Below are 10,864 nucleotides of genomic sequence, written 5' to 3' on the forward strand. Positions count from 1 at the left end.
AGCCTAAGGAGTTGGGGGAACAGATATAAGTGATGTCCAGATAAATTAATTGATTTTCTCAAGGTCACACGCAGCAGGCAAATAAATGGCAGAGCTGGGATTAGAACCCAGGTCTTCTGATTCCAGGGCCCGTGTGCTTTCCATTAGGCCACTCTGCTTCTCCTTACCCTCAATGCCCGAAAGCTCCAATAACTGGGGGCCAGTTTGTCTGAACCATGATGTAATTGCTCCATCATGCCTTCCTCCTGTCTTATCTCCCCAAGCAGATCCTCCAGGCCTATGCTGAGAGGAAACCAAACCAGCGTCTCGGAATTCCTCCTCCTGGGACTCTCCGACCGGGCAGAGCAGCAGAAGCTCCTTCTCGTGCTGTTCCTCTCGATGAACCTGCTCGGGATCCTGGGAAGACTGTTCGTCGTCCTGGCCATTGGCTCTGACCCACACCTGCACCCCCCCATGTATTTCTTCCTTGTCAACCTCTCCCTGGTCGACGTCTGCTTCCTGTCCACCACGGTCCCCAAGGTGCTGGCCAATGTCCAGACCCATAGCAAATCCATTTCCTACGCTGGCTGCCTGACACAAATGTATTTTTTCATCCTGTTTATAGGATGAATTTTCAATTGAATTTTCAATTTTCAATTCATTGACAATTTTCTCCTCACAGGGATGGCTTATGACCGTTACGTGGCCATATGCCACCCTCTGCACTACACCACCATCATGAGCCCACGATTCTGTGCCCAGACGATTGTGGTGTCCTGGAGCGTCGGCAGTCCTGATGCCCTCTTACATATCTTAATGGTGGTTCGATTATCCTTTTTTGCAGGAAACGAAATCCATCACTTTTTTGTGATCTTAACCAGGTCCTAAAGATTTCCTGTACTGACACCTTCTTTAATGTAGTCTTGGTGCATGTATTCTTAGTAATTTTAGCTGTTGTTCCCCTCACAGGTATTCTTTTCTCTTAAGTCATATCATCTCTACCGTACTGAAAATCCCATCTGCCGGGGGAAGATATAAAGTTTTCTCCACCTGTGGCTCTCACCTGTCTGTGGTCTCCTTGTTCTATGGTACTGGTTTTGGGGTCTACCTCAGCCCCAGATCTACCCAAGCATCTCGGCAGGGCTCTATAGCATCTGTGATGTACATCGTTGTCACCCCCATGCTGAATCCCTTCATCTATAGCCTGAGGAACAAGGACACGAAACGGGCCCTGAGGAATATGTTCTGCAGGAAAACTCTTCTTATGAAATTAGTGATCTCTCCTCCTGGATCTTAGGAAGTACCACAAGGCTGTGAGCCCGTTGTGGGCAGTAGTTGTCTCTCTTTATTGCTCTTTTGTTCTTTCCAAGTGCTTAATACAGTGCTCTGCTCACAATAGGCGCTCAATAAATACATCTGAATGAATGAATGTGGTGATTCAGCTTGCAAATTAAGCTCTTTAGTCAATCCTGGGCAAGACTGACAAGGCATGAAATTACCTTTGATGATAACAATTGTGGTATTTAAGTGCTTACTATGTGCCAAGTCATGTACTAAGCCTTGGGGTAGAAGCAAGATAATCAGGCTGGGCACAGTCAAGTAGGAGGGAGAAAGGGTATTGAGTCCCCATTTAATGGCTGAAGAAACTGAGAAGCAAAGTGACTTGCCGAAAGTTACTCCACAGACGAGTGGCAGAACTGGAAATGGAACCTAGGTCTTCTGACTCTCAGGCCCGTGGTCTTCCCATTAGGGCATGCTGAACTGACTTTGTCCATGTCAGGGTAGCATGGCCTAATGGAAAGAATACAGGGTTTGGGAGTTAGAAGGCCTGGGTTCTCTCACTGGCTGGCTGTGTGGCCTTGAGTGAGTCACTGTACCTCTCTGTCCCTCAGCTTCCTCATTTGCAAAATGGAGAGAATGATATCTGCTCATTCCTTCCTCACAGGGATGAGACTACAATGAGCTAATTAATGGGGCAATTCCACTCTGATCCTTTTCTCCTGTCCCAGAGCAAACCTATGACCTACAACCTTCCAGCTGATCCTGCTTTCTCAGGGGATGTTTCTCTTCTGTTAGGTGGGGGATCACAGAGCTGGGACCCCCAAGGTTCTTCTCAGCTACAGATTCCCATGTGCAAAGCTGAGACTAAAGGCTTATTTGGGGCCAACAAACACTTTCTAAATTTCTGACTTCATTAGTTTTCTTAGCCTATTTGTGCTTTTTTAAACCAATAGGCGACGTTCTGAACATGCTCATCATCCTCAAATAATAGTAATAATAATGATGATAGTAATGGCATTTGTTAAACACTTACTATGTGCAAAGCACTGTTCTAAGCGCTGAGCCACATCAGCCACAAATCAAATTGAGTGCTTGTGTCTACAGGATAGCTGATTATATGTGTCAAGGAGACTCAAGAAATAAAATGAGTTGATAAATTTTGTTTGGTCTTGAACACTTACAAAGCATTAAAGTTTGAAACAGGAATCTGCATTCTTTAGGAAATCATTTATCGTTCATTCATTCAATCATAATTATTGAGCGCACATTCCCTGCTCACAAGGAGACGGGGAGACAGACATCAATATAGATAAATACATTACAGATATGTACATAAGTGCTGTTGGAGTGGGAGGGGGGACAAAAAGAGGAAGCAAGTCAGGGCTACACAGAAGGGAGTAGGAGAAGAGGAAAGGTGGGGGATTTAGTCTGGGAAGGCTTCTTGGGGGAGATGTGCCTTCAATAAGGCTTTGAAGTGAGGAAGAGTAATTTTCTATTGGATTTGAGGAGGGGAGGGCATTTCAGGCCAGAGGCAGGACCTTATCTTGAATTGCCCCAGAATGTAAACTCCCCAAAGACAAATAGCATGTCTTTTATTTCTACTGAATGTTCCAAAGGTCCAGTACAATGTTTTGCACAAATTAGCTTCCCAGTCCTCCCTATGTGCTTTACACATGGTACTATATATAGTTACATATATATATGCAGTTATATATAAATACAGTTATATATGTATATCATTAAGTTTTATATACATATATAACTATATATATATAGTTAGAAGCAGTGTGGCTCAGTAGAAAGAGCACGGGCTTTGAAGTCAGAGGTCATGGGTTCGAATCCCGACTCCACCACTTGTCAGCTGTATGACCTTGGGAAAGTTACTTAACTGCTCTGTGCCTCAGTTACCTCATCTGTAAAATGGGGATGAGGACTGTCAGCCCTATGTGGGATAACCTGATCACCTTGTATCCCCCCAGCGCTTAGAACAGTGCTTTGCACATAGTAAGCGCTTAATAAATGCCATTAAAAAAAAGTGCCTGAAGAAAATACCACTAATGGTAAACATATATTTGGGAGTGTGACCTGGCCTGTGTGGTGCTGTCATGTTTTCTACAGTGATTGAAGCTGTTTTCACTTTTGTTTCCTTTTCTCATGATCCTTACCCAGGATCAGCTCTTCTACCCAGGAAGAGCTGTTCCTTTCTTGACTGCAGTGTGCTATGCTAATTTCAACTGCGACGCACCACTGTTTGATGCTTTGATTTACTGTATTTTTCTCTCATTCAAGTTTCTTCTGTTCTCCCTATTTTCTGTTTCCTAATTTCATCTCATCCTATAGCAGCTGTTGAATATCTTATCTTAATGTCATCCATTCTTCTTGCTTCCCCAGAGCAGTTGTCGTGAGGTGAGATTCAATGCTAGGACACTAACCTGGTTCTAGGACTTCATTATTGGTGTTCCTGTCTTGCCATTTAATGTTGAGTCTGGCACACAAGTGAGGTTTCTGGAACTGCTCAAGGAGCTAGATGTGGTGCTTGTTTGGGGTCCGGTTCCCACAGCCATGGAGAAGGGTACGCTCCCTTGACCCCATGGCACCATTCAGTCATTGTTCCATCTCTCGTCTACCATTTATTTTCAAATCCAGGCTCTACCAGTCAGCTGCGATGTGAACTCAGTCTTGTAGAAGGGGGCCGGGGGTGGGGGGAAGGAGGGGCTTCTTGAGAGGGCTCGCTGTCTCTCCCCCGTCCCCCCCATTGCAGGGGCGAGGAGGGCTGGACCTCCTTTCTGTAGGGTGAGCCGAGCAGGGGAGTACCCCATCAGCCCAGCGAGGAGCGCCATCCCAGCCTTAGTTTCCCCCCCGCCCCAAGGGGACCCCAGCCCAAGTAAAAGGGGGGTCCAGTTGACCATGCCCTATCAGTGAATCTGTCAGCGCTGCTACCGACAGGATGTCTGTCTCCTCCCCTCTAATAATGATAATGATAATAATTATGGTATTTGTTAAGCGCTTACTATGGACCAGGCACTGTACTAAATGCTAGGGCGGGTACACTGTGAGCTCATTGTCGGCAGGGATTGTCTGTTTTTATTGCTGCATTGTACTTTCCCAAGCAGTACGGTGCTCTGCACACTCTAAGCTCTCAGTAAATATGATTGAATGAATGAACAACGTATGTATCAAACAAAAACTCCTCATGATTAACTTCATAGCTCTCCATCACCTTGCCCCTTCTTACCTCAACTGCGTTCTCTCCTTCTAACTTCTCATCCCACTCACTCTGCTCCTCCAGTGCTAACCTTTTCACTGTGCCTCGGTCTTGCCATGTCCTACCTCTGGCCTGGAATGCCCTCCTCCTCAAATCTGCCAAAATATCACTCTTCCCCCCCATCAAAGCCCTAATGAAGGCTCACATCTTCCATAAGGCCTTCCCAGACGAAGCCCCTCTTTTCCTCAGCTCCCCTTCCCTTCCGTGTCACCTCGCTCCCTCTGCTCTTCCCCCCATCCCCACCCCACAGCACTTATGAATATACGTATATATCTATAATCCTACTCATTTCTACTGATTCTTGTTTACTTGTTTTGATGTGTATATATCTACATTCCTATTTATTTACATTGATGCCTGTTTACTTTTCTTGAAGTCTGTCTTTCCCCTTCTAGACTGTAAGCCCGGTGTGGGCAGGGATTGTCTCTATTGCTGAATTGTACTTTCCAAGAGCTTAGTACAGTGCTGTGCACACAGTACGTGCTCAATAAATGTGATTGATTGATTGAATGAATGAATGAATGACAGTCTCTCAAAGAATGTGCTGACTTTCCTGATTTGAATTTCTAATCCTGATCTATTGCTTCATCCCTGGCCAATGTCCTGAAAAGTAATACAATTATGTGACAGCATTTGTCTCTGTGTTACGAATATGGATATTTGTTTCTATATAGGCCTTCTCTGGGTAGGCTGAAACATTAACTCAATCTTCTTAAGTCTTATTAGGTCAGTAACACTTAGCTGATTTGATGAAGTAATTTTCAATCATCTGCATGTCTTCTTGGGTGTGGGTCTCTATGGTGCAGTCATTTTCATTCAGTAATTCTTGAATGACTACTTCTAGGACTTGGGATGATGCTTGAAGTCTGTTGACTTGGAAAATGCTCCCAGATCTCTTGTGCATCTTCCATCATGGCTGCATGGAATAAATTGAACAGGAGCAGGTCCACTGTGCATCCCTGCGGTACCCCATTGGTGATAGGGAATGGACCAGATGTGGAAATCCTTAGCTCTGGCACAGCCATCCAGGCCTCCAGGAGGAAGTTTCAGATTTTAATGAATTTTTCGGGGCAGCCAAATTTATTAAGCAATTTCCAGAGTCCAGAACTACTGATGGGATCAAATGGGCTCTCATAAGGCCTAGGAAATCTATATGGAGGTCTTGGTACTGAGCTTTTCATTTTCCCTGAATCTGCCATGCTGCTAAGATCATGTCTGCTGTGCCATACTGTGATCTGAAGCCAGTAACATTCACTGGGCAATATTCTTCCTGCTAAGATCTTGTTGGCTCAGTGGAGAGAATTGAGGTGCCTTGATAATTTCCGCCTGAAATTTCATCTTCCTTTTGGAAGGCTAGCAGCATGGGCTAGTGGGAAGAATATGGGTCTGAGAGTCGGAGGATCTGGGTTCCAATCCCAGCTCTGCTACTTGTCGGCTGTGTGACTTTGGGCAAGTCACTTCACTTCTCTGTGCTTCAGTTAAATCATCTGTAACATGGGAATTAAATTCTCCTCCCTCCGACTTAGACTGTGAGCACCATAAGGGACAGGGATTGTGTTCAACTTTGTAACAACCCCAGCGTTTAGAATGGTGCCTGGCACATAGTAAGCCCTTAACACATACTATATTTAAAAAAACGATGGTGATGATGGAGGCAGCTTTGCGATCCTATGCTATTTCCTCTATGTCCCATATGTTGAGGAAAATCTAAAGTAAGCATTTAAACAGAGTGTGGCCTCCATGCTTGTAGATCTCGGTGGTTATGTCATTAGGCCCAACTACTGTGGAAAATACCTCAATAAATGCCATGTCTTAGCCTGTTGGCATGTCTTTTCATACCTAGCCTACGTCTTATCTCTGGCCTGGAAAGCCCTCCCTCCTCAGCTCTGACATAATTAATCTTCACTCACCCCACTCCGGCCAAAACCTTACTGAAGGCACATCTCCTTCAAGAGGCCTTCCCAGGCTAAACCCCACTTTTTCTCTTCTCCCACTCCCTTCTGCATCGCCCTGACTTGCTCCCTTTACTCGTCCCCCCTCTCAGCCCCATGGCACCTGGGTTCATATTCATAATTTCATTTATTTGTACTGCTGTCTGCCTCCCCCACTGTAGACTGTAAGCCTGTTGTGGACAGGGAATGTGACTGTCTATTACTGAATTGTACTCTCCCAATAGCTTAATATAGTGCTCTGCTCATGGTAAGCGCTCAATAAATACGATTGAATAAATGAATGAATTTGCAGGATCACATCTTCGGTAATAGAAGGCTACATTCCGGAGACTGTTGAGTTGTTGTTGCCATAGCTTCAGAATCTTCTTCTTGACTGTGATAATGTTGGGGCCATCTTCCCTCCTCAGGAGTGTTGGAATGGCATGTTCAAGGCCACATAATATCCTTAACAATATAATAATAAGAATGATTAGTATTAAGTGCTTACTATGTGCCAAGCACTGTTCTAAGCACTGGGGTAGATACAAAGCAATCAGGTTGTCCCACGTGGGCCTCACAGTCTTAATCCCCATTTTACAGATGAGGTAACTGAGGCACAGAGAAGTTAAGTGACTTGCCCAAGGTCACACAGCAGACAGATGGAGGAGCCGGGATTAGAACCCACGACCTCTGATTCCCAAGCCCGGGCTCTTCCATGCTGCTTGAGTCTGGAGTGAAGGTGGTGTACAGTTAGTGGAGAATGACACATTTCCAGGCCCACATCCCCCACCCTGCAGACGAGCCAGCCATGACTGTGCTCTCAGGGTCAGTCTCTAATGGGCCGAGGCAGGCAGGGCTCCAGCAGGAGCAGCTCCTAAAATGCAGAGGGTGGGCCTTGTGCCAAGAATTTGCCCAAGATAGGGTGCCCCTCCTTGACCCTCCTGCTTGATGGGCTCCCTCGGTGGGAGGGTGGGGAGACAGTTATGACGCAAGAATTATTTCCACTCTAGAAGTGCCAGCTGCTCAGCCAACTCCTCCCCATCACCGCGTGGGGCTTGGAAGCAGAGGCTGGGCTCTGTCAGTGGCTGGGAAAAGGAAGACCTGGAAAGAGAGTGGAGTAGGAAGTTGCAGGGGAGGGTCTGATTGCTAATTTCCACTGCCCTGCTGCTCGAACTTCCACCTCTTTCCCTGTATACATAAACTCTCAGACTCTCTCTCTCTCTCTTGCTCACTCACTGTCTCGCTCTCTCTTTCACTGAGAGTAGTTCTTTCACCACCTGTGCAACCAGCTTGAGGAGTTCCTTTACTCTGGGGATGCAGCCGGTGGCCTCTCCTTCAAAAAAAAAGAAAGAAAGAGCTCAGTAGACGAGGCCGAATGAATGTATTTCAATCAATCAATAGTACTTATTCATTCATTCATTCATTCAATCATATTTATTGAGCGCTTACTGTGTGCAGAACACTGTACTAAGCGCTTGGAAAGTACAATTTGGCAACAGATAGAAACAATCCCTACCCAACAATGGGCTCACAGTCTAGAAGGGGGCGACAGACAACAAAACAAAACAAGTAGACAGGCATCAATACCATCAAAATAGATAAATAGAATTATAGATATATACACATCATTAGTGGGGTTGAGGAGGGGTTGACTCTCAAGTGCTTAGAGGTTGTGGTGACAATTAAGTTCTTAGTTGTTACAGAACCAAGTGCATAGGCGATGCAGAGGGGAGGGTGAGTAGGAGAAATGAGGGCTTAGGAAAGGCCTCATGGAGGAGTTGGGATAGGGAAATCAGCTAGTGCGGAACCTTGAAGACACAAATCTGATCTCCCTCATTGTTTCATCTCCCCTTCCCCTCATCTGGACCAAATAATAATAATAATTGTGGTATTTGTTAATCTCTTACTGGGTGCCAGTCACTGTACTAAGAGCTAGGGTAGATATCATCATCATCATCAATCGTATTTATTAAGCGCTTACTATGTGCAGAGCACTGTACTAAGCGCTTGGGAAGTACAAATTGACAACATATAGAGACAGTCCCTACCCAATAGTGGGCTCACAGTCTAAAGGGGGGAGACAGAGAACAAAACCAAACATACTAACAAAATAAAATAAATGGAATAGATATGTACAAATAAAATAAATAAATAAATAGAGTAAAAAAGATAATTGGGTTGTACCTTATATCTACCTGTCTCAGTCCCTGTCCCACATAGGACTCACAGTCTTATAGGATCACAGACCTTGCACAATTACCCAGTGGTCACACATCTGGATTGGCCTCAGAGCCTGTATTGCAAGGAGTGGAGTTTTTATGAAATTGTCTACCTAATTTTGAGTCCCTTCCCTCCCCCAGCCCTGGGGAGAGGCTGACCTTCTCAACATCATAAATGTTGAGAAAGTTGGGGATCTTGTTTCCAAGAGATTTCAACACCTCCGACTGAGGTCTTAATTAAGTCTGAAACGTCTCCATCAACAGAGCCTGGGGGTTTGTCTCTAACAAGGAGCCTGGGGAGTCACAGGCCGGGGGACCTAGGGGCCCAGAGACTCTTGCAAATAGTCCTGCCATGAGCCCTGCTCCCACCCACACTGACCCTTGTGGGTGAGGGTGCACCGCTCCTGCCCAAAGCCCTGCAGCCCCATGACTCTGGTCCCCTTCATGCTCAGCCTGCTGTCCAGAGGAGGCGATGGACGACTGAAGGGCCTGAACCCACAGGGACAGAGCCCCGGACCAGCACTGACCTTTCAGGTTAGAACCGTCCAACGGGGGACTGACCACCCAACTAGATCCAACTGCCCGCGGGTAAGTTCTCCACAGCAAACTTTACCCCAGGTTTGTCTCATTTGGGGTGCCCTCTAATTAGAATTTCCTTTACAGAAATTGGATAGATGATCATCAAATGTACATTCCTGACCCCCAAGGCGACCCCAAGACAGTTTGCTACAAGTAGGACAAGCTGTTCTTTCGTTTGCCCTCACAACTCACACCTTGTCCCACTTTCTGGAACATTCCAGAACACTACTGCATCAGCCTTCTCTCTGATCTCCCATCCTCGTGTCTCTCTCCACTTCAATCCATACTTCATGCTGCTGCCCGGATTATCTTTGTCCAGAAACGCTCCGGGCATATCACTCCCCTCCTCAAAAATCTCCAGTGGCTACCGATCAATCTGCACATCAGGCAGAAACTCCTCACCCTGGGCTTCAAGGCCCTCCATCACCTCGCCCCCTCCTACCTCACCTCCCTTCTCTCCTTCTACAGCCCAGTCCGCACCCTCCGCTCCTCCACCGCTGATCTCCTCACCGTACCTCGCTCTCGCCTGTCCCACCATCGACCCCCGGTCCACGTCATCCCTCGGGCCTGGAATGCCCTCCCTCTGCCCATCTGCCAAGCTAGCTCTCTTCCTTCCTTCAAGGCCCTGCTGAGAGCTCACCTCCTCCAGGAGGCCTTCCCAGACTCAGCCCCTTCCTTCCGCTCCCCCTCGTCCCCCTCTCTATCCCCCCCATCTTACCTCCTTCCCTTCCCCACAGCACCTGTATATATGTATATATCTTTGTATATATTTTTTACTCTATTTATTTATTTATTTTATTTGTACATATCTATTCTATTTATTTTATTTTGTTAGTATGTTTGGTTTTGTTCTCTGTCTCCACCTTTTAGACTGTGAGCCCAATGTTGGGTAGGGACTGTCTCTATATGTTGCCAATTTGTACTTCCCAAGCGCTTAGTACAGTGCTCTGCACATAGTAAGCGCTCAATAAATACGATTGATGATGATGATGATTCCGGAAAGCAGCATTAGGAGAAGCAGCATGGCTCAGTGGAAAGAGCCTGGGCTTTGGAGTCAGAGCTCATGGGTTCAAATCCCGGCTCCACCAATTGTCAGCTGTGTGACTTTGGGCAAGTCACTTCATTTCTCTGGGCCTCAGTTCCCTCATCTTTCAAATGGGGATGAAGACTGTGAGCCCCCCGTGGGACAACCTGACCACCCTGTAACCTCCACAGCGCTTAGAGCAGTGCTTTGCACATAGTAAGCGCTTAATAAATGCCATTATTATTATTATTATTATTATTCCCAATACCTATGCTGAATGAACAGATGAGTGAGTTTTCACTCAAGTTAGATGCAGCTCTAGAGACACATCATCGTCTAGTGGATAGAGCCCAGACCTGGGAGTCGAAAGGACTGTGGTTCTAAACCCGGCCATACCACTTGTCTGCTGTGTGTCTTTGGGCAAGTCACTACACCTCTCTGGGCCTCAGTTACCTCATCTGTAGAAATGGGGATTAAGACCGTGAGCCCCATGTGGGACGTGGACTGTGCCCAACCTGATTAGCTTGTATCTATCCCAGCACTTGGTACAGTGCCTGGCACATAATAAATAATAATGATGGTATTT

General features: G+C 46.2%; 1 protein-coding gene across 1 annotated transcript; it reads left to right on the forward strand.

Annotated features, from left to right (window-relative positions):
- The first annotated feature begins 279 nt into the window (after window positions 1-279).
- LOC119923313 (olfactory receptor 7C2-like) lies at window positions 280-1,017 on the forward strand. Its single transcript, XM_038742753.1, has 2 exons — window positions 280-600; window positions 967-1,017. Exons 1-2 carry the CDS (start codon window positions 280-282, stop codon window positions 1,015-1,017), a joined length of 372 nt encoding a protein of 123 aa, XP_038598681.1.
- Window positions 1,018-10,864: the final 9,847 nt, after the last annotated feature.

Source organism: Tachyglossus aculeatus, unplaced genomic scaffold (genome assembly GCF_015852505.1).
Source record: "Tachyglossus aculeatus isolate mTacAcu1 unplaced genomic scaffold, mTacAcu1.pri scaffold_171_arrow_ctg1, whole genome shotgun sequence".
NCBI lineage: Eukaryota > Metazoa > Chordata > Mammalia > Monotremata > Tachyglossidae > Tachyglossus > Tachyglossus aculeatus.